Raw genomic sequence first — 25014 nt, 5'->3', positions numbered from 1 at the left:
AACTCCAAAAGACTCCCTTAGTGGGCTAGTCACTTAACTCCAAAAAACTCCCTTAGTGGGCTAGTCACTTAACTCCAAAAAACTCACTAGTGAGCTAGTCACTTAACTCCAACTGCCTCATATGGGGGGAAAAAAAGAATTCTCAATTTGAAACCATAGGGCGAGAGTTCAAATTATGACTTTCCCACTTAGTATCTGTGTGACTCAGGACTCATACACTTGAGCCTCAGTTTCCTTATCTATATAATATAGATAATATCTATATATAATATTGATAATAACTTCTAAGCCCTGAATCTCTAATCCTCTGATTTTCCCCTTTCTACTCAGGTTCCAGGCACTCAATGTGTGGTAGTACAAACTAAACAGAACATTCTAGGTGTGATCTGACCAAGGTAGAATTAAACACAATGAATATCACCTTCCTCGTTCTGGACACAATTTTGATGGCAGCCTACACTTTTGTGACTGCCCTGTTACAGAGCAGACACATAGGAAGCTATAGAAATAATAAACCTCCCAGATCTTTTTCGTATTAACTATCATCTAGCCATATCTCCGCCATCCTTTCTTAGGTCATTACCTGTGCCCAAGTTCATGGGCAATTGTGAAAGCCAGGGGGAGTCCTGAGTCTTCATTGATATTACAGCTTCGGTGAGGCTGGCACATGCCAGAGAGATGAGAAAGGCCTAGGGTTTCACAAGGATGATTAACCCCAGCACAGATGTCTTTCCTGTAAATAGAAAATAGGAAGAACTAGTTATCGAAGACAATTTTTTTTATTATTGCATATTTTAAAATTTTATTTTATTTGAAAAAACAGTAAGAAAAAAAGAAAAGAAATACAAAACAAAATAAAGCAAAACAATAGAGAACATTGTCATGTACCTAGAAGAGCATCAGGGAGGATTCAAAATATATAATAATAAATTACCAGAACAAGAAAACATATATATATGTATATATATACATATATATATATACATATTTAGTATATGTCCTGCCAAAACAATATATATATATATATATATATATATATATATATATATATATATATTAGTAGGAGAAATTATATTCATGAATGTCCATTTTTTCTTTACTTCCTTGTAAATTGTTCTTTTGTTCTCTCCTGTGCACCTTATTCACTTTATTCTTTTTATTCCTTTCATCCCCACGATCACCCCACAGTTAAGAAAAGATTTATACATACATATGTAGCTATATAAATACATATACACTCACACCCACAATACCCTACATACACAAACCTGTTTTTCCTATCCCTGATGCCTCTTTAATTAAATTCTACTCCATAATTTACCTTGCAATTATTTAACCTCTCCTCACCCAAAGATCCCTCTCTTGTCGACTTCCCTCACCCTTTACTTCCTCATCCACTCATCCCTCCCCCCATCCTTATTTCCTTATAGATTTTAGAGGGTGCTATACCTGAAGACAATGTTTAATAAAATATCATAAGAAAAAACAGTTATAATATTAGGTAAACATCTGGAATAGTTTGAAAGCATTTTTGAAATGAGAGATATGCTTATTAAGAAGAAATTTAGGGGCAGCTAGTTGGTGTAGTGGTTAGATCAACAGCCCTGAAGTCAAGAGGACCCAAGTTCAAATCTGACCTCAGACACTTAACACTTTCTAGCTGTGTGAACACTGGGCAAGTCACCTAACCCCAACTGCCCTAGGGAAAAAAAGAATAAATTTAAATTAAGCATATATTTAAAAATAAATAAACATTACTTTGTGATAATATCTCACTGATTTGGCAGCAATGGGAAAGAGTGGCTCTGAAATCAAAAACTTTGGGTTTAAATCTCACCTCTGATGATTACTTTTTGTTAACTTTAGGGGGAAAAGGAAAAGAAGGAGGAGGAGGAAGAAGAAAAGAGGGAGAAGGAGAAGGTGGAAGAGGAAGATAAGAATAATAAGGAGGAGAAGGAGGAAAAAAGGAGGAGGGGAGGATAAGTAGAAGGAAAAGTAGGAGGGGAGGGGATGAAGGAGAAGGAGAGGAAGGAGGAGATGAAGGAGGAGAAAAAGAAATACGAGGAGGAGGAGAAGAAATACAAGGAGGAGGAGATAAATAAAGAGGAGGAAGAGGAAGAGAGGGAGAAAGAGGAAAAGGAGAAGGAAGAAAAGAAGAAATACAAAGAGGAGAAGAAGATAATTACCACTTATATAATACCAATTATGTGCCATGCATTGTGCTCTGCAAGGATTATCTGATTTGATCTTCCCTGGAAGACAGATGCTATTATTATTTCCATTTTACAAATATGGAAATTGAAATAGACATAGGTCAAGTTACTTGCTCAGGTTTACTCAAGTAGTGTGTGAGGCCACATTTGAATTCTTCCTGATTCTGGACCCTGCAATCTTTCCACTATGTCTTATTATGTTCATCATCATCAACTGAATCACAAGAAACAAGAAGCAGTGCAGCACAGTGGAAAGCTTGCTGGCTTTGGAGTCAGACATGGACTCGAGTCTCAACTCTGCCACTAAGTCTTCATGTGACTTTTATCGATTCACTTTTCTCTGGATTTCAGTTTATTCACTTTAAAATGTGACTGGAAGAGAAGGCCATTTCTAAACTATGAGCTTATAATATAACCATTTATCCACCTGGACAAACACAAACTCTGCTAAGAAGCTGGCACTATTTAGAGACATTAAATAGAAAAGGTCAAGCTTTTGCATCTGGGACCCAAAGCACATCAGAGCATATTTCTCATCCATGTTAATACAAACATGTTTCCAAAATGGCAGAGTGCTAAATAACTATCCATAATTCAAGCCATCAGTCTAACTCCCACTTCCACCCTGCTGGTGCTAGGACTTTATGGGCAAAGAAGGAAACGTCCAGTGATTGAAAAGTATACAGACCCAGTAGGATGGCAATAGTGATCCAGGAAGGGGTCAGCAATGTGAACTGGGAAGGAAATGGAGTAGTGGGCAGGGCTCTCAAAAGAATATGAGAACTAGCACTGATTCAGACAAGATCACAGATCTAGAATTAGAAGGAGCCTTGGAAGCTATCTAGGCTAACCCTCTTAATTTATAGAAGACAAACCTAAGTCCAGAAAGGCTTATCTTACTTGTCCAAGGTCACATATTAATAGGCAAATTCAGGATTTAAACTTATATCCTATCATTCCAAATCTCTGAACCCTTTTGTCTACTATAAGATCTAAAAGTAGGTAATGGGATATACCTACAAAGGCTATAACTTTAGGGGAGAACTGTTAGTTGAAAGTAAGGTTTGACCCCAGTTCCAAAGGAAATGGAACATTGGGATGTATACCAATCTAATTCATAATTATAGTTGTTGGGTTAAAGATTTAGTCACCACTGACAACGCAAAAAGAATCTAGTTGCTAGAACCAAGGGATATGGAAGATCAATAGCAAGGATTACACATTTACAGGTACTTCTGTTTCTATTGCCTAGGTCATAGATTGATCATAGGGTGGGTGGAAGTTTTCAAGTGAGAGTTAAGTGGCCCCAAATGGAGGGACATGAGAATAGGGAGTCATGTTGGACAGTATATCACTCTGCTTCCAAGGCTCTTTCAATTTGTTATGAGGAGTCCAGGATCTAGGGGCTCCTCTCACTCTATCAACAGCCAATGTATCTTTTTTTTTTGATTTACCAGTCTCTTTACTATAACTTCAAGAGCTAATATTAGGCAGAGAAGTGACTTTCCCTTACCAATTATCTTTCTTAACAAATGTTCCCAGGGACTTGTGTTGTAGGGTCCACAATATTAATGGTGACTTTTTGTTTAAAATAGTTTCTTTTTTAAACATAGCTGTTATTTCTAATTAAACATCTCCTTTCCCACTACTGTTGAATAAAATCCTGACTCATAACCAAGTACATTTAAGCAAAACAAACTGATAAACTGACCATGTCTGACAGCATATATTCTTCACCTGTCGCATCCTAGAAGACTGTATAGACCTACTTCTTCCATACAGTTGCACACACCTACTTGGTTTTTTTTCTCTATCCCTTTTCAGACTTATTCCCTAATTTATCCACCTGGACAAACACAGACTCTGCTAACAAACTGGCACTATTTAGAGACATTAAATAGTGTTATATTGTTCCTGGACAAAAATGGGAAAAGGACAACCATAACAAAAAACAACAATAATAATAATTAATGTTTATATATCACTTACTATAAGCCAGGCACTGTGTTAAGCATTTTAGATTATCTCATTTTGGTACAACAATCTGGGAATACTATTATGATCTTCATTTTACATTTGAGAAAATTGAGGCAAATGGGATTTAAGTAATTTGCCCAGGATAAAACAGCTAGTCAGTGCCTGAGGTCAGATTTGAATTCACTTCTTGATTCCAGGCCCATCATTCTATACACTGCACCATCCAGCTGTCCCACAGTCAACCCAAGTCACATGGGATATGTTTGACACATCAAACTATTATGACATACTTTTAAAGTATTAAATATTTTATTTTTCCAATTATATGTGAAAAACATTTTAACATTCTTTTTTTAAAAATGTTCAATTCCTGGAAACTGAGTGGATACCCATCCATTGGAGAATAATTGAATAGGTTATGGTAAATGAATGTTATGGAATATTATTGTTCTATAAGAAACAATCACTCAGGATGATTTCAGAAAGGCCTGGAGAGATGTACATGAACTGATGCTAAGCTAAGTGAGGGGAACCAAGAGAACATTGTACGTAGCACCAACAAGATTATATGATGATCAGTTCTGATGGACATGACTCTTTTCAACAATGAGGTGCTTTAGTGATGAAAAGAGCCATCTGCACACAGAAAGGAGACTATGAGTTCTGAGTATGGATCACAACATAGTATTTTTACTTTTTTGTTATTGTTTGCTTGCATTTTGTTTTTTTTTATCTTTTTTTCCCTTTTTGATCTGATTTTTCATGTGCAGCATGATAGTTGTAGAAATATATATAGAAGAATTGTATAAGTTTAACATATATTGGATTACTTGCCATCTAGGGGAGGAGGTTGGAGGAAGGGAGAGAGAAAAAAATTTGCAACACAAGGTTTTGCAAAGGTGAATGTTGAAACTATCTATGCATATGTCTTAAAAATGAAAAGCTTAAAAATATAAAAATACATGAAATATTTGAAAAAGAATTTTCAGTTTCAAATTTCCTCCCTTCATCCCTCTACATCCCATTCATGGAGAAGGCAAAACTAAGTTACATATGTCTGACACACTTGTTGAGGCAAGGTCATTTAAGTCAATTCAAATCATGTCACAAAAACTGCTAGCATTAGTTGTGGGATATCTTCAGGACAAGAAAACTTTCTTTGCCACTAGATGACTCACTCAAACACCAAAGTCATCATGAACTTCAGTTCTCAGTCCTTAATGCATGTGGTTTATGTGGGCACTGCTTTTGGCTACATAGGCTTTCTGGACTTTGATGTCAATTGTGCTGTTAGAAAGATGCTGGCACGGGGGAATCCTGCCAGCTTTCAGTGGCCCATAGCTATAGCAATAACTGGGATAATGGAGCCAATTCCAAAGATTTCTATTTACAGACGAGTATCAAAGATTCTGCACACGTACTTTGCTAATGGCAACAGCTGCCACTGAAGTTTCCAAAGTGTTTTGTTTTGTCATACACCATGGCCACTTTAATCCCTTTTGGACATGTAGGAATAGCAGTTAAACATTTTCCCTGCCCTAAACAGCTATCTGACCAGTGGGATTCCATAGTCTTTTTATTTTTTTTCATTTTATTCCAAGGAGCCAGGAGTCCAGTAAAGTTGGTAGTGACAGGTAGTAATAATGAATCATTTATTAACCTTTCTAATGAATACATCCTGGGGTCAATCAATTCAACATATTTTGACTGAATACATATTGTGCATTCAACAGTGTACATTAGGCTCAAAGAAATACCAAAAAAAGAAATGCTTTGTATGACACGATCCCATACTTCAAAGAACTTACATTCTTTTTCATGATTATATTACCTAAGTCCTGGGCCCACCAGTTAAAATTAGCCTTCTAGCACTAGTCTTATCCAATTACCTGTAGTCTTATCTACTAGTTTCTAATCAAAACTCATCTCCTTATCTACTGATTTCTTCTCTGCTGCCTTCATATACACCTAAGTTATCCCCATCCTGATAAAACCCTCATTAGATTCTAATATTTTCCCAAACCATCATCTTATCCCTACATGCTTTGACAACCAAAGTCTTAGGAATAAAGTGATCTACATCCACTGTTTCTTCTTTCTGGGCTCATACCCATTTCTAAACCCTTTGCAATCTGGCTTCTAAACTCATCAATGAGCTAAAATAATTCCCTCCAAAGTTATTGCTAATTTCTTACCATATCTATGATCATATCCATGACCTTTTCTCAGTTCTCAACCTTTGACCACTATGTAGCATCTGATATTGCTAACCACCTTCCTAGATAGTCTCTCCTTCCTGGTTTTTGTGTAACATTTTTTTTTTCTCTTCCTAGGTATGTGACAACTACTTCTCCATTTCCTTTGACAATTTGTCTTCCATATTACACTCCCTAATTGTTGGTAGAGTAAAGAATCTGTCTGGAGTTCTCTTTTTTTTTCTAAACATTCTGTTTTTTTTCCCTCTAAACTCTCTCATGAGTTGACCTCATCAACTCCTGTGGTTTTAATTATTTCCATACAGATAACTTCAACATTTATATATCCAACCCTAGTGTCTTTCTTAAGATCCATTTCTCATTTCCAACTGCTTATTGAATATTTCTAACTGAATGTCCCCTCATCATCTCAAACTCAGCATGTCTAAAACTGAATTTATCTTTCTGGTAAAATTTTTCTCCCTCTTGAAGTTGCCCAATTATGTTGACAGCACTATGATTCTCCTATTTCTTCATGTTCACAACTTTCACATCATCTATGACTCCCCACTTTCTTTTAACCCACATATCTAATCAGCCCTCAAACTTGTCAGAATCTCATGCATCCTTCAGCTTTTCTGATCACACAGCCACTGCCCTCATTTAGATCCTCATAACCTCTTGACTGGATTATTGGAATAACAGCTTCCTAATTGGCTTCCCTATCTTAAATGTCTTCCCTCTTCAGTTCAACTCCCACAGAGTGCCAAAGTGATTTTAAAGTACTAGTCTACTACTGTCACTCCCCCAATCAATTCATAAACTCAAATGAACCTCCCATTATCTTTAAGATCAAATATAAGTTCCATTGTTTAGCTTTTAATGCCCTTCACAATCTGACCCCACTTTAACACGCCAAATTTATTGTGCCTCATTTCCCTTCCCACACTTAATGATCTAGCCAAACTTCTTCATACATGGTATTCCCACTTCCTATCTCTGTGCCTTTGTATTAATTGTCTTCCAGGACCTAAATGAATAAGCCAAATAAGAAACTACTCTATCCTATAATTAACCAAATGTGGTCCTCTTAAATATGGAAGGTTTAGAGAAACTTCCTTCTTCCAGAAATTCTAGACCTACTAGAACCTGCTCCCCATCTTCCAGTTTTGTTCCCCTTTGGTGGATCTTCATAGTCCTGATTAAACTATATTTTATAGGGAGGAAGCAGAGTATTACTGTTCCATAGATGTCATCCTGGTGATGGCTGTGATTTTTATAGGCTTCCTTCTCCAATTTCAGATTCTAAAACCGGTGTCATCATCTCATTATATTAGAACAATGACACAGACTTCCCTCCTACAACTCCAATAAACCAACAGCACTTTTATGTTCTTTGAACTGGACTGAAAAAGATGGTGAAAGTATTTTGTTACGAGTCATGAGACAATATTGCTTTCCTAGAAAATAGTAAACATCCTGTAGTAAGTGAAGAGTAGACTTAAACTCAAGTATTACTACTCAAGATTAGTCAATCAATCTATCAATAAGTATTTATTAGATACCTATTATGTACTAGTTGCTGGGTACAAAAAGACAAAAATAACATAATTTCTGTCTTCAAAGAACTTTCTAACTAATATTCTTTCTACCAAATCCTTTGTCATGAAATATAGTGGCAATTTAAAAAAAATAAAGTATAAGAGTTATATTTAGAAGGTAAGGGAAAGGGGAGTCAAGTGCTACATAAGGACTTAGGAGGACCTAGGTACAAGTCCCAGTTAGAACACTTAATCACTATGTGACCATGTGGAATCAATTACCATCTCTAGATATAGATAACTATATCACAGTTTTTTTTATCTGTATATTGATGGAATTAGACTTGGGAGCTCCAGATCTATGAACTCAAGTTATTAGAACAGCTTCTTGCATCCTTCCCTCTTCTGCCACCTTCCCAAGGAGATTTCATAAGAATTAATGGTAAAGCAGAGACTTTATTTGAACATTTCCAATAGCAGGTCCAGGACAAACGAAATTTAACATACACACACCTTTGTACATGTATGTATATGTATACATGCATATATATACATATATACCCATGTATGTGGACTATAACAAAGATCACCAAAGAATCTACACCATGAAAGACTTTTAGCTATGCATAAATCTTTGTCGCTGCCTTCCACATTCCCTCTGTGCATTAAGAATAGAATTAATTCAAAAGATGTTTCTTCATTCTAGGCATTTATTCTGTTTCCAGTTCCCCACATCTCCAGTAGTGCCCCTTCATACCCTACAATGCTCCTGAGAAGTCAATCTTGGTGCATTCAGGGGAAAAGCCATAGGCAGCCTTGATCAACAAGCAATTCTGTGTGAACTGACTATGGCAGAAAACATTCAAAAACATAATCTGTTATGTTTTTACATACATGTATATATAACATATTCTGTTACTGACTTTAGAAAAGTTAAAAGAATCTGGATTCTTTGGACATTCAGCACTTTCTCTTCCCTCCATCAACCAAATGGAACTTCCTTGATGATTTACATAAGAAAAATATATTAGGAAGGAAAATTATACGATCATAGTATTATACTGGAAGAGACCTCTGAGATCAATTAGTTCAATACCCTCATTTTACAGCTGAGGCAACTGAGACCCTAAAGAGTGAAGATATTTTCTAAAGTATAGTAATTGGCAGATCTGGGATTCAAAACCAAATCCTTTATTTCAGTCTCAGAAAGCTTTCCACTACACTCAGCTGCTCCAAATGCATTCCCCAAACACATGTAAAGCATTTCAAATAAACCTTTTGTATCATCCATGATTCTGGATGACTTATATCATTTTGCTCCATCCATTAGTACAGCAATTGGAAATATCAGAAAAGTCGCCTCCAAGAAATGGAAGCATGGACATTTTTCTGCTCATTTCTCAGATTCTCCCATGTCCTTCCCTCCTGCAGGCATCCCCCAGCTCTCCATCCAGGAGGGGTTTCCAGTTTTGGCAATACCTGGTTAGGAGAACGGCCACATCATGATGGGCAGGGTTGAGGTCACTCTTAGGATTGATGCTTTTCTGCCACTTGCAGAAGCTGGCCAGCGTCTTGTCTGCATGGTGAACTATTTTCAATCCTTGCTGGAGACAGAAAAACAAGGGATTAGCCTGAGGTGGCCATGGGACTAGCAGTCTATTATACTCTCAGTGTTTCCAGGAGTTTCACTATAGAGCTAGATTTTGGCTTGGGGGAGAAGGACTCCTCCAGAACATAAACAGTAACTTAGCAAGCAGGGATAACAACATCTGTGCTTAACTCTTTGCTCTTCTCTGCCATTCCACTAACAGAACTGAGGGGCAAAGGCTCATAAAATTTGGAGAAGGAAGAACCTCACAATTCATCTAGTTCAGTCCTCTCATTTAACAAATCATGTAATTTGATCAAATTCACAAAGGTAATAAATGACAGTCTAAATTTGAACCCAAATCTTTGATCTTCTAACCCATACTCCTTCTACTATATACATAAAGGAGAAATTAGCATTGGGACAAAACAGCCTTGGAAGAAAAAAGAAAAGAAAATATCACTAAAGACTTAGAAATTTCCCAAGACCAATTGCAATTGATTCTCTGTTTCTTTCTTCTTCTTTCTCACCTCCTTCCATCAAACATACATTTCAGAAAGGACGTCTTTGCTGATTTTTATTAATTAGAAGATAAACATATTGGGATAGAGGTTGATTCCTTAGGGATTCCTATAATTCTGGGACTTCTCTGATAGAATTTTTGTTTATGGTTTTTTCTTATCTTTATATCCCTAATACCTAGCTTAGTGTCTCATTAATAGGCACTTCATAATCACCTAATGAGACCAAACTCAAGGGCTTGCTAAAGATAAAGTATGATGCAGGACAGGCAGATGCTTCAGCAAAGAAGTCTGTTTATTAATCTGAGGATCCAAGCTTATATACACAAGAGAGAGATGTTTTTCTAAAGAAACCCTGGACTGTGTAATTTCCTGGTGCTTTAGTGTTTTCATGCATGAGTTGCTTATTTATTACTTTCTTATGCTTAACAGAACTTCTTTGATCTTCATTGTAAGCAAACTTTTCTCTCTGGATATGGATGGAATTTTCTATCCCAAGTCTATTGGAATTGCCTTGGATCACTGTATTCCTGAGAAAAGCTAAATCTATCACAGCTGATCGTTACATAATCTTGCTGTTACTCTATACAATATTCTCCTAGTTCTTCTCACTTCACTTAGCATTAATTTATGTAAGTCTCTTCAGGCCTCTCTAAAATCATCCTGCTGGTCATTTCTTATAGAACAATAATATTCCATAATATTCATATACCACAATTTATTCAGCCATTCTCCAGTTGATGGGCATCCACTCACTTTCCAGTTTCTTGCCATTACAAAAAGGGCTACCATAAATATTTCTGCACATGTGGGTCCTTGTCCCTTTTTATGATTTCTTTGGGATACAGGCCAGTAGAGCTACTGGTGGATCAAAAGGTATGCCCAGTTTGATAGCCTTTTGAACATAGTTCCAAATTGCTCTACAGAATGGCTGGATCAGTTCGTAATTCCATCAACAACACATCAGTTAAATCCCTTGTTTTATGGATAATGAAACTGAAGCACAGAAGTTAAATTTGCTCAGAATCAAACAGGTAGGAAGTATAAGAGGTAGAAGTTCAATACAGGTTCTCTAACTTCTAAGCAAGTATTTAACTTTTTTCCTCTGAGAATACAAAACAAAATTCTCTTCCCTCAAAGAATTTACACTTTTTTAGACCACAAGGAAGCTCCAGGGTATCTTTTGCTTGGTTAAGCTGATTCTGCAGGAATAGCCTTCTGAGGGTTTAGACAGAGCCATTACACATAAAGAATGGATTATATTCATGGGAGGTGAATACTTTTTGAAACCTCTGATCTAAACCCTTATTATTTTGGATAGAGCTCAGGGCCCAAAATCAGGAAGACTTGAATTTATTTATTTTTTTCTAAACCCTTATTAACTTAGATAGAGCTCAGGGACCAAAATCAGGAAGACCTGAATTTATTTATTTTTTCCCCTGAGGCAATTGGGTTTAAGTGACTTCCCCAGGGTCTCACAGCTAGGAAGTATTAAGTGTCTGGGCAGATTTGAACTGGGGTCCTCCTGACTTTAAAGCTGGTGTTCAATCCCCTGCACCACCTAGCTGCCCTCAGGAAGACCTGAATTTAAATTTGATCTCAGACACCAGCTGGATATCATTTGACAAATCATTAACTTGTATCTGCCTCAGTTTCTTCAACTATGAAATGAAAATTTTACCTTGTAGAAACACTGGGAAGACTTAGCCTTAAATAGCCTACAGTGTCTTTTGGACTGTTTATTTCTGGGCATTTAAAATATTGGACCAAATTCAACCAAACATGATAAATGATGAGATACTCTACAGAGAACAGAGGACAGAAAGTACGTCACTCCTGAAGAGTTTGGTTTGTCTTTTGCTGATTGGACTTAATTTAAATACAAGTACAATATATACATATATATACATATATATATATATATATATATGTATGTATGTATACTATGATAGTACCTACTTCCCAGGGTTGTTGTGAGGAGAAGATGAGATAATATGTGTAGAGCACTTAGCATAGTGCCTGGCACAGAGTACACACTTAATAAATGTTTGTTTCCTTTCTCCCTTCTTTTTTGGGGGATCTAAATAAACTGAGTATGCATGGGGTGAAGCAATAGCTGTCAGCCAGGACAAATTTGAACAGGATTTTACTACAGAATCCATCATCAACTATCTATCTGCAAACTGAACTGACACAGTAATTAATTATGTTGTCAACTAAATGATTGCAAAGCTGATGGGCATTGGGGTTGGAGGGGGGTATTGATTATGGAAGGGGTTAAGGATGGGGGTAGTGAGACTGACTGATATTCAGGGATGACATAGTAAGAACAATCTTGCTGAGGCTTCAAAATATGACCCCATTCTTTTCTTTTAAATCCTTATTCTTTTTTTTTAATTTATGAAATGGTAGGCTTTCTACAAAGCTTAGGAAGGCTATGTTCTAGGCAGATGGATCAGCCAGCCTCCTCCCTCACCCCATTCTTGAACAAAGTACACCACAGCTAACACTACTGAGCAACAAGCTCGATGGAATTGCTGATTCCCTGGGGTTATTTAAAAAATCTCTCTCTAGCCCCTACATCATTCTAACCCTTAATCTATATTCTATTCCCAGCTATATTTCTTCCAATTACAGGCTGCCTTCCCTAGGGCAAATACAAAAAAATAAATAAATAAAGATGGTTCCACAGGAGGAAAGAACTATGTATCAGGAATAATTTACATAGACGAAAACATATTATAGTGTTCTTCCTGCTGTTAGTCATTCTCCCTATCCTCTCTGTTGTCTCTGAAGATGATCTATGGGGATGGTCTGAAGGCATTGAGATTAGCTACCCGATCAAGTTAATCAATTAATAGAAGAGGGCAGCATGTCTCAACTTTTCCTGAAGAATTTTTTCCTGCGATACAAAAGCAAATTGAGCCTCTACTGAAGCAGAAGATACAGGGCTGGCAATTAGAATGAGGAAGAATAGATTTCCAATACATCCTCAAACACTTATTAGGTGTTGTAACACCTGAATAAATTACTGATCTATTCCCAGCTCAGTTTCCCTATCTATAAAAAAGGTATTGAATAATAGCAGTTCCTTATTGCAAGATCAAATGATATGTGTAAAGAGCACTTTCCCAAAATGTTGGCTGCTATTCCCTAAGCAACAGCTATATTTCATATTTCTTCTTGTAAAAAATACGTATATGTGAGCAAAATTAATTCCCACACTGGCCATATAGAAAAATGTGTATCTCATTCTGTGTATTTAGTCCATCACCTCTTGGTCAGGAAGTGGGAAGCATTCTTCATCAACAGCCTTTTGAAATTACCCAGTTTTGTTTATCAGAGTTCCTAAATCTTTCAACATTGTTCATTTTTAAAAAATCTTATTTTCTCCCCAATTACATGTTAAAATAATTTTATGCTGTTTCTTTTAACAATATTTTTTGTTAAACTATAAATTATTCTCCTGATTCTGCTCACCTTGCTCTGCATCCATTTATACAAATCTCTGTTTCTGAAACTTTCTCTTTTATATTTTCTAATGGCACAACAGTACTCCATTACATTCATATACAGTACATTGTTTGGTTATTTCTCAACTGATGGATAGCCTCTTAGGTTTTAGATCTTTGCTAAAAAAAAAAAAAAAAAAGCTGCCATAAATATTTTTTGTACATATAACTCTATGTCTTTTCATTGGCTATCCTTCATGCTTGGAATGTTTTGCTTCCTTACTTCCTTCTACTGACTTCCCTGGCTTATTTCAGGACTCAACTCAGATTCTCATCTTCTACAAAAGACCTTTCCTAGTCCCTTCTAATGAGATTCTCTTTTCTCTGAGATTACTCCTATTTCCAAAGTATATAACATAAATGTATATAATTGTGCACATTATCTCATAGTAGAGTGTGAGCACTTTGAGGGCAGGGACCAAGATTTTCTTTTCTTTTCTTTCCATCTCTAGTGTTTAGCACATTGTCCAACCCATTCTAAGCTTTTGGTAAACGTTTGTTGACTAGATAATTGTTAAATGAGTAAATGGCTGGATTAACTACATGATCAAGCCCTGTTTCAATTCTAAATTCTAAAATCTATCTTTGAGTTTAATATCTTAGGAGCATTTATGTAGGAATCTTGGAGGGACCATCAATTCATGTATACAAGTATATTATATATATATATATATATATATATATATATATGTATACACACACACACACACACACACACACTCCTACAAAGATTTTTTCAATAAAATGTTTAAAAATTGACTCATCTTGCACGTTATCTATGGAGGCAGTGTTGTATAAGATAAACATTGATGCTGAATTCAAAAGTTTGCAGTTCAAATCCTGCCTTTGATAATTAATACCTGTGTGGTGTTAGGCAAATCATGTAAGAGACAGGTGAGCTTTTGAATAGTCTTTGGGCCTGTTTCTTCATCTATAAAGTGAAGGAATCAGACTAGGTAGCCCCTGAGATTACTTTCATAGTATCTTAAATTATACATTATCAAAAGAAACTCTTTGGTTAAACTTTCCAACAAAGCAAATTATTTATCTGACAAGCTCAGGTTTCATACAGTAGATTTTCTTATAATCCTGCCTTTGATTTGGACATAAAGATGCTAACTAGAGACACCTTCATAAAATAGGTCCCACTCCACCTAAACATGACACAGTGCTCCCCATGAACTAGAGGTCTAGAAGACAAAATAGGAACAATGAACAAAAATTACTGTTGGAGAAAATCAGCCCTAGAGAGGAGCACAGTCTCTCAAAAGTAAAGGTCTAAGAACCTGAAGCTACATTATGAGAGGGGGAATGTCTTGACAATACAGATATATATGATGAGAAAATGAAAGAAGACATTCAGGGAAATATGAAAAGAGATGGTAGGAGCAAGCAAGATAACTGACAAGAAAAAGACTTGAGTTGTAGTAATTCAAAAAAAAAAAAAAAGAAAAGAAAAGAAAAGAAAAAAGCAACTCTCTGGACTAGCCCAAAGGAATTTTCAACCAATGACCACTTTTGGGAAAAAAATTTAATTTAAAAAATAAGCTGCAGAGCAATTTTGGACTTTGCCCAAAGGCTAACAAAACTGTGTATCCTCTGACCTAGCAATATCATGGTGGCAATGGTGGTAGTTGTCCTCCATTATAAAAGAGGACCAAATAACATCACTATGTTAGAAACAAATTACAGTTTTTCTTAACTGTGGTGGTTCAGATCAATATGAGCTTGGAATGTTCTACCATTGGTTAGGTACAAATAATCCATATAAACATTTGAGGTGGATTTTCTAACTAACATCCCATGTTTCTTTTGACCAATACCATATTTAGTCCGTATCCTAAAGAGATCATAAAAAAGAGGAAAGCATGTATATGCACAAATATATTCATAGCAGCCCTTTTCATGGTGGCAAAATATTCTAAATTGAGAGAATACCCATCAATCCGGGAATAGCTGAACAAGCTATGGTATATGAATGTAATGAAATATTATTATGAAATAAGAAATTATGAACAGATTTCAAAAAACCTGGTAATACTTATACAAACTGAGAGCAAGTGAAATGAGCAGAACCAAGAAAACATTATACACAATATCAGCAACATTAACTATGAATGAGTCAGCTCTTCTCAGCAGCATGGTGATTCAAAACAAGTACAAAGGACTCATAAAGGAAAATGCTATTCATATCCAGATAAAAAATTGAAGGACTCTGAGTAAACATCAAAGCATATTTTTTCACTCACTTTGTTTTTTTCATGGATTTTTTCCTTTTGATCTGTTTTTTCTTTCACAATTGTGACTAATATGGAAATACGTTCTACATGATAGCACATGTATAACCTATATCAAATTGTCTGTTATTTTTAGGAGAAGGGAGGTAATAGAGGATGGAAGATAAAAACTGGAACTCAAAATTTTGCAAAATAAATGTTAATGCCCTTTTTGTAGTGGCAAGGAACTGGAAATTGAGTGGATTGCTGAATAAGTTGTGGCATATGACTGCTATGGAATATTATTGTTCTATAAGAAATGATCACTAGGATGATTTCAGAAAGACCTAGTGAGACTTACATGAACTGATATTGAGTGAAGTGAGTAAAACCAAGGGAACATTGTACACAACAACAGCAAGATTATGCAATGATCAATTCTGATAGATGTGGCTCTTTTCAGCAATGAGGTGATTCAGGCCAATTCCAATAGACTTACGATGGGAAAAACCATCTGCATTAAGAAAGAGGACTGTGGGAACTGAATGTGGTTCACAATATAGTATTTTCATCTTTTTTGTTGTTGTTGGCTTGTTTTTTGTTTTCTTTCTCATTTTTTCTTTTTGATCTAATTTTTCTTGTGAAGCATGATAATTGTGGAAGTATGTATAGAAGAACTGCACAAGTTTAACATATATTGGATTACTTGCTGTCTAGAGGAGAGGGTGAGGGAAGGGAGAGAGAGAAAAATTTGGAAGATAAGGTTTTGTAAGGGTGAATATTGAAAACTCTCTTTGCATATATTTTGAGAATAAAAAGCTATTATTTTTAAATGGATGCTAAAATTGTCTTCATAAGTAATTGAGGGGAAATGCTTTTAAAATAAAATAATATAATTGACTCTAGGGATGGAGGGAGATAGTATTTCATATGTTTGTCACTATTAGTATAAAAGACACTGACTGACTGTTCTAAGTCTAGACACTGGTTTCTCTTTCTGGTTCTCGTTCTTTCTGGTTATGTGACCTTGGCAAGTCCTTTGACTTATCTGATATAGTTAGAAAAAATAAAAATAATAGCAAAATTAATCTGGAAGAACAAAAGGTCAAGAATATCAAGGGAATTAATGGAAAAAATTCAACGGAAGATGGCATAGCAATACCAGATCTCAAACTATATTATAAAGCAGTAATCATCAAAACTATCTGATACTGGTTAAGAAATAGAATGGTGACTCAGTGGAACACATTATGTACCCAATCAGATTGTTATGACACTTAATAAATGAATTTGTATCTTATAACTTTACTCAAATTGCTAATTATTTCTAATTTTTTTTTACTCGAGTCTCTTGATTCATCATAGCTGCCAATAGTGATAGTTGTTTCCTCATTGCCTATTTTAATTCCTTTGATTTATTTTTCTTCTCTTATTCTTATATTTAGCATTTTTAACATTGTATTGAATAGCAGTGGTAATAATAGGCATCATTGCTTCACTCCTGATCTTATAGGGAAGGCTTTTAGGTTATGCCCATTATAAATAATACCTGCTAATGGTTTTAGATAGATACTGTTTATCATCTGAATGCTCCCTTTATTTTTATACTCTCTAGTATTTTTAATAGGAATGGCCACTGTATTTTGTCAAAAACTTTTTCATCATCTATTAAGATAATTACATGATTTATGTCAGTTTTGTTATAGTGAATTCACATATAGTGAATTATGTTTATAGTCTTCTAATATTGAACCAATCCTGCATTTCTAGTATAAATCCCATCTTGTCATAATGTATAATCTTTTTGCTATGTTGCTATAATCACCTTGCTAGTATTCTGTTCAAAATTTTTACATTAATATTCATTAGGGAAATTGGTCTCCAATTTTCTTCCTCTGTTTTAGCTTTTCCAAATTTTAGTTATTAGCACCATATTTGCGTCAAAAAAGGATTTTAATAAAATGCCTTCTTTGCCTATTATATTTTCACAAATATTCATTGATTTCACTCAAATTCTCAGATTTATTAGCATATAATTGGGCAAAATATTTCCTAATGATTGTTTTAATTTCTTCATCATTGGCGATTTCACCATTTTAATTTTTGATGCTGAATATTTGGTTTCTTTATTTTTAATCAAATTAAGCAATGGCTCATTTATATTTTTTCATAAAACCAGTTCCTAGATTTATTTATTAATTTAACACTTTGCTTTGTTTTGTTTTTACTTTCAATCTTATTTCAATCTTCCCTTTGATTTTCAGGATTTCCAATTTGGTGCTCAATTGGGGATTTTTAATTTGTTCTTTTGCTAATTTTTTTAGTTGCATGCACAAATCATTAATCTATTCTTTTTCTCTCTTGTTGATATAAGAACTTATAGCAATGAAATTTCCCCTAAGTATGCTTTGGATGTATCCCATAGATTTTGGTGCATTGAACTCATTGTTGTCATTCTCTTTAATGAAATTTTTGGCTGTTTCTATGATTTGCTCTTTGACACACTTATTCTTTAAAATTAGATTATTTAGTTTCCAATCATTCCACTACACTTATTTGAATATAATTTTTATTGTATTGTGATCTGAAAAAAATACGTGTAATAAGTCTGTCTGTTTACAATTGATTGTGAGATTTTTATGCCCTATTAGGTTGTCAGTTTTTGTGTAGGTACCTTTGCAGTTGAGAAAAAGATATATTCTTTCTGTTCCCAATTTTCCCAGGAAAATGCAGAATCACAAGAGGTTCTCAGAACTGGAATTTGCCCATTCTCCTGGATATGCTGATGCACGTAGTGGGTCCTATTGGCATTTGCCTGCTCCATCACACCAGACTCAGGGTTCAGGATCTTCAGTTTGCTGAAGTGGGACTTGCTGCTGGCTTTCTGGAATGCTTCCTGTCTTAGCACTCCCTTTTTACCAAGTGAGACAAGCCTTTCCTGCTAATATTCCAAGTTTCTTGGATTCAAAGATTGTTTTATTCCATCATTTTGCTGGTTCTACTATTTCAGTATTTGTTTTGAAGTGGTAATTTATGGTTGTTTGGAGCTAAATATCGAAGAGTTGTGGTGATTAACTACTTATTCCACCATCTTGGCTCCCAGAAGCCCACAATTATATTATTTTAAAAGCATTTTAAGAGGCAAATTTTAATTTTTTATTTAAAATTAAATTTTAATAGTATTTAAATATTTAAAAATAATATTTTTTAAAAAAGAACAGAAAGCATGAAATTTTTTTAATAGAATTGAATTGCTTTTAAGAATTACAAGGTAGCATGTAATTGCTATATTTGGGGACTTCCTGAGTATTTTAGTAATGGCCCAGTGGGAAAGAAGAACTCTAGCAAAGTCAAAGTACTTAAAATGTTCCCAGTAGAAAATCCACTGACTTCTTTTATTTGTTTGAAAACAGAGGAGAAGAAAATTGTAGAAAGAAACTTTTTCCAATTTTAAATTAATCATGATGAAACCTAGAAAACCAGAGGTCAAATGGCTTTCCCAGGATCATGCAGTTAGTATTATAGGCCAGATTTAAATTTAGGTCAAGACTATATCCAGAAGAGATATATATGAATTCTGCCTCTGTCACTTAACCAAGTTTGAGACAATAAATATTCACTTCTAGTCTCTATGTCCTAATTTATAAAATAAAAATGATGCTATTTATGTTGCCTGCTCAAAGGATTATTATAATAAAATAAAAATTTATAAATTATAAAATAGAATAGTAATATGAATTATTACAAAGCTACTAAGTGTCTGAGGCCAGATTTGAAGTCAGGAAGATGAGTTTTCTTTCCTTTAGGTCCAGTCTATTCACTGAATCATGTAGCTGCCCCTCAAATATTAAGGCTTTTAGAAAACTGGGACAACTGTTCTCCAAAGACATGCTATGCTTTTCCATTTCCATGCCTTTGCTTATGCCATTTCCTAAAGCTAAAATATCATCCTTCCACTGACTACTCTACATGAAGAAATGGTATCCATCCTTCAAGATCCAGCTCAAATGCTAGATTTTTCCATTGAACCTTTTCTGATACTTTCCACTAAAAGTGATCTATCCTCCCTGCTTCTATAGTCTAATATATGGTATATATTATATTTTGTACTCCAATGATCTATTCTTTGAAGCTAGGGACCATTTCTTTTAATTATCTTCCCACATGTAGCAGAGTACCTTGAAAATAGTGATTGAAAAAATGAATATTTGTTGAATGACTAAATGCCTGTGATAGAGTCCTCAATGAATTTTGAATAACATAATGTCACAATAGATGAAAAGTAAAAGGACAAAATGATATTAATCCAGAAGCAAAGTGATCTTAGAGATCCTTCTGGCTGAACAATGTTGGGAATACCTACACTGAAGCAGCTACAACCTATAGAGTAATGGCCTTAGAAGCAAGAAGATCTGAGTTCAAATCTAGCCTCAGACATTTATTAGCTACATGACTCTGGACAAGTCGGCCTCTTTGTGCCTCAGTTTCCTTATCTGTAAAATAGTGATAACAATAGCATATATCTAATAGTTGTGAGGATCAAGTGCAAAGTACGTATATGAAGTGCTTTGGAAACCTAATTATGATATATAAAGGTTAATTATTATTATCATATTATCTGAACACTGCAAGGGGAAAAAAGTAGCTATTAGGAACCTAATCCCTGTTCTGTGGACTATTCCACATTTTTTCAGAAAACCAAAATCACAAGTATAACTAACTGAGTTATTCTTGAACAAATGCTATCCTTTCACATTTAGATAATTTTTCTTTTGTAGATGTTGTCTGCCAAATGAGTATTTTGTAGCTTCTTCTAGATTTCTGAGTTCTTTCTTATGAATTACTAGAAGCCTCTAATAGGACATGACTACCTTGTGCTGTTTTTCTGTGAGGGATTTTGTTTTATTTTGTTTTGTTTTCAGGATTTTATTTTTCCCCAATTACATGTAAAAACAATTTTATCCTTTTTTTTAAACTTTGAGTTCTAGATTTATTGCTTTCCTCCTTCCCACTCTCCCCTACATTGAGATGTGAATTTTTTTTTAACTACCCCTGATCACTAGCATTCCATAGAGCCATAAAAATGCAGATGCCAGGACCTCTGAATCAGACATCCTGGCTCCTAGCCTCACAAGTTAACAGGATTTATTATCCTTACCCCCAATCTGTCAGAACTGAATTATGATTCGTTCCTGGAAGTTCCCGCTCACCAGAGAGCTCTAACCCCACCCTGCTTTATTCCCCTGATCACTGGAGCCCTATAAAAATCCCTGGAATTCTTCACTCGTTTCTGGATACTCTGAGACTTATTCAGTTCTAGGGGCAAAATGGATCCTATTTTGCCCCCAGTACAATCTCTTCCTCTCAAATAAAATAATAAAAACTCTCTAATCTCCATCTTGCCTCAGCTTCTCTGGGATTACAGCCCAAGATACATTTTCTCTCATCCTGTGAACCATGATGACTAGATAAGATTCTGAAGGTGAGCTTGATAAAAAATATATACCACAAAGTACATTATCTTGTTATCTGAGCTTGTTGGAACAGCCCTCTTCAATACCAACACTTTTCTATTTCCTTAGAAAATAAAAATACATTTCCCTTTTGACTCTTCCATTATTTTTTCACACCTCATTTTCTCAAACCAATTCAATAGCCATCCCACACACTCCCTTCCTAGGCTATTGGGGATGATAACAGAATATTGGGTGTATGACCTTTACAGGAAAAGTGGTTAGCTTTAAGGAAATCACAAACCTTTTGAATACACAGTTCCAAGCAACTAGAGGAAATTATCCAGAGGGAATACATGTCTTATTATAAATCACTATTTTACTTTGTAACCTCTTTCCAAAACAAAAATATCAATTGATTTATTTTGGAATGAATTATAATAACATTTAACTTGCTATCCAGATTGACTGAACATACATTTCTCTACTTAAAAGTCTTGGGGGTGGGGGTGGGAGAGGGAGGAAACATGTATTATAGAGGAACCAGGCAATTTTCATATGTGAATGCTCATAAAAAAGGATGATTCCCTCCCCTATCAGATGGCACTGTTGTTAAATAGAAAAAGCAATGGTAGTGAATATTTCTGACTCCTATTTCAAAGGACAAACTACTGTAGAGGTGATCTTTTGCTCAAAAAGCTGAGCTACCTTTTCCAAACAGACTGAACAAGCTGCCCAATGCCAAGCCCTGAGACAAAATTTCCAGTTCTAATTATCTAATTATTAGCAAGGAAAGGATCCAAGGAAAGAGTAGGGTTGTAAGGGTTAGATCTCACCCAGTGATTTTTGTGGGGTCTATTCAGGTCTTATTCACAGTCTACCCAAAGTTTGTTTTGAGGTTCCCCAAATTAGATATATATCTTACATTTCCCTTCTCTCGGAGACTTCCTACTACTTACATGAGACCAATCAGGCAAATGTTCTTATATTCCTGTCTGAACTCTATATCATATAACCTCACAAAGACTAAGGAAAGGAGTCACCCCTTCTTTCTAGCTCTCTAACTGCGAAATGACTTTCTTTCTAAAACTATTTCTGATTTTGAGGTACAATCTCATGACTAGAAATAGATTAATTTCTTTCACCTTCTTCCTGATATGTTTCCCTAGTACATTACAAAGAACAGAATAACCAGAAAAGTGGGGTTTTGAACTTGTTTTCCTCCCATGGGAGAAGCAGAAAAAAACACTGGATTTAGAGTCAGGATATTTGAGTTCAAATCTTAATTTGGCTGTTTATTACCTATATGAACTTATCACTTGGCTATCACAATATTTTGAAGACATCCTATTTTCTAGAACTAGGGCCTAGCAAGCAGGCTTTGTCCTGATTTGGGGATAATCCTTTGCCCTCTGGATAATATCATCTATTGTAAAGAGTATTGTTTGTACCAAGAGCAGGTGTTCACTGAGGGATTTAGCTCCCCCAAAATCCCAGGGGCATCCATCTCACATTCATAATCCTTGCTCCTGGTCACTGACAGGTATTGCATTCCTGTTCCTGTCACAGAACTCTGGTTTTATGCCCTGCATTGCCCTGCAAGTCTCAAGACCTGAGACAATACTATTCCTACAGGGCCCATGGAAACAGTAACTCAAGACCTAAAAGTGATTGTCATAATCCAACCCACTTGTGATTTGTAAAACTTGCCTTTCGTTCAGCATGTTAGGCTCTCCTTCTTAAACAGGGAGCTTCCATTTGCAAAGGTCATTTTTCTTATTCTGAAATTAAACTTCTATTTGTGTTCCTACTCTCCTGTCTTTATCCTGTTTGTTTGGCTCTGGCCACCCACAGATTAATGGTTGTTTTTGATACAATTGACATGGCTTTTCTGGGTCTCAGTTTTCATGTACTGAAAAATGAACGAGATTATCTCTAAAGTTCCCTTCTAGCTCTAGATTCCATGGTCTAGTTATACTTTCCATGTTACTCTCTTATACTTTTAACATAAGAAAAAGAAAGTCAAAATGGCTTACAGAATCTGAAAGATCTAGTAAAATTCCACCACTTTGCAGATGAGAAAAATGAGTCCCAGATAGGCTAAGTGAATTGTTCATTATTATATGAGAAGTAGCAGAATGAATCAGTCAAGAAGGATTTATTAGGTCCTTACCAAGTGTCAAGCTTTGTGCTAAGATCTGGGGATACAAAAAAGGCCAAAAATGGGCCCTATTCTCAAGGGGCTTATATATGAAGGAAAAAAACATGTAAATAAATAGGTACTTACAAAGTAAATAGGAGAATTTTAGAGGAAAAGGACTAGAAGGACTTCAGAAAGTGATATTTGACCTGAGTCTTGAAGGAAGGATTTTAAGATGAGAAGAGAAAAAAATTCCAGGTATTAGTGACAGCAAGTACAATGTCACAGAGGTGGAAGATAGAGTATTACAAGGGAAGGACACCATGGATGTCATTGTAGCTGAATTGTAGAGTGTAGGAGAAGGGAGGGAAGAAAAATGTAACACTGGGAAGGTACTATAACCCTGCATCAGAATATGACCCTAAATCAGTAACTATAGAGATTCACACTTTTCCTCGGGATTCCACTGGCCTATGTGCATGTTTCTGAAATTTTTCAGAGTTCTGGGAGAAAGATACTAGAAAAAAGGAGAAAGTGATAGCCCAGAGATTAAAATTCAGGTCCCCTCCATCTCATGGATATGTTGAGTGTTGAAGAATCAAGTACTTAAGATTGAATTTGTGCTTCTCTGTTTTCCCCTTCAATGATCCTAAAAGAGTCAGCTATTGCCAGCACCCTGCAGTCATTCTAATTAATAATATAGCTGTGTTGGGTCAAGAACGAATGACCTACATGCATTAAGTCTAGTTGTACAGTTCGGGTGATATTGTCCCCTTCTACCTTTAAAACAAATCTTTCTTATCATGTCTCTAAATTAGGGAAAAGACATCCATCCTTACCTGCAATACCAGGCTCAACTTTTTGCTTCATTTATCAATGAGCAGGTGTTAACACAGAAAAGTCTTACTTCTTTTGGCAGCAGGATACAACCTGGTTCCCCTTCCCTTTCTGCAATTTCTCTGCTACTGTTTATTCTAGTAGCAGATAAAATACAATAGTGGCTGCTAATCTTAATGTGTGGTTTGCTAATGGGGAATTACTGACTCTGGAGAAAGCAGACCTGGCCAACTTCTAATGTAAAATTAGGAAAATGGTGTGGAAGCTGAGCTTTAAAAAAAAGAAAAAAACAACTCTCCCAGGAGATTATAAATTCCAGGAGAGCTAGCTGTGACATTTCTAAGCAAGACCAGTAATAAGAAGGAAAATTAAAAGCAAATATTTTTAACCTGAGCCATATTCTTATTATTTTCATCCATTATATTGTTAATACTTATCATTTTTAGTATTGATAACTGTATTTCAGTATTATTAGTTTCTTTTGTTATCCTCTGCTATATTATACATTTGGAAAAATCTTGATAAGAAGCCCATAGGCTTCTACTAGATTTCCAAAGGGATTCATGAAGGTCAATAACTTCTGTCTTCAATGTTTGTATATCCCTCAGTAATTTGAACAATGTCTAACACACTAGAGGTATTTAATAAGTCTATATTGAGCAAACAAATGATCTTCATCAATGAATGATCTTTCATGACTAAAAGTGCATGAAACCCTGTAGATGTGGTCTTACCTGGGCAGAAAAAGATGACTCTAAACTCCCTATTTATGGACTTGATGCCTTTTTTGCTTAGATTGCTTTTTTGGATTGTTGTTGGGT

At 35.3% G+C, this 25014-nt stretch overlaps 1 protein-coding gene across 1 annotated transcript in view; it reads right to left on the bottom strand.

Annotated features, from left to right (window-relative positions):
* Window positions 1-25014, bottom strand: part of ADAMTS12 (ADAM metallopeptidase with thrombospondin type 1 motif 12) — a 467290-nt gene that overhangs the window by 187004 nt on the left and 255272 nt on the right. Inside the window, exons 6-7 of the mRNA XM_031945878.1 lie at window positions 9406-9530; window positions 584-733 (exon numbers count right to left, since the gene is read on the bottom strand). Of these exons, the coding sequence (XP_031801738.1) occupies window positions 584-733; window positions 9406-9530 (275 nt within the window). The remainder of the gene's footprint in view (window positions 1-583; window positions 734-9405; window positions 9531-25014) is intronic.

The sequence above is a fragment of the Sarcophilus harrisii genome, chromosome 1, assembly GCF_902635505.1.
Source record: "Sarcophilus harrisii chromosome 1, mSarHar1.11, whole genome shotgun sequence".
NCBI classification, from domain to species: Eukaryota; Metazoa; Chordata; class Mammalia; order Dasyuromorphia; family Dasyuridae; genus Sarcophilus; species Sarcophilus harrisii.
This window is presented reverse-complemented; position numbering and strand designations above follow the sequence as displayed.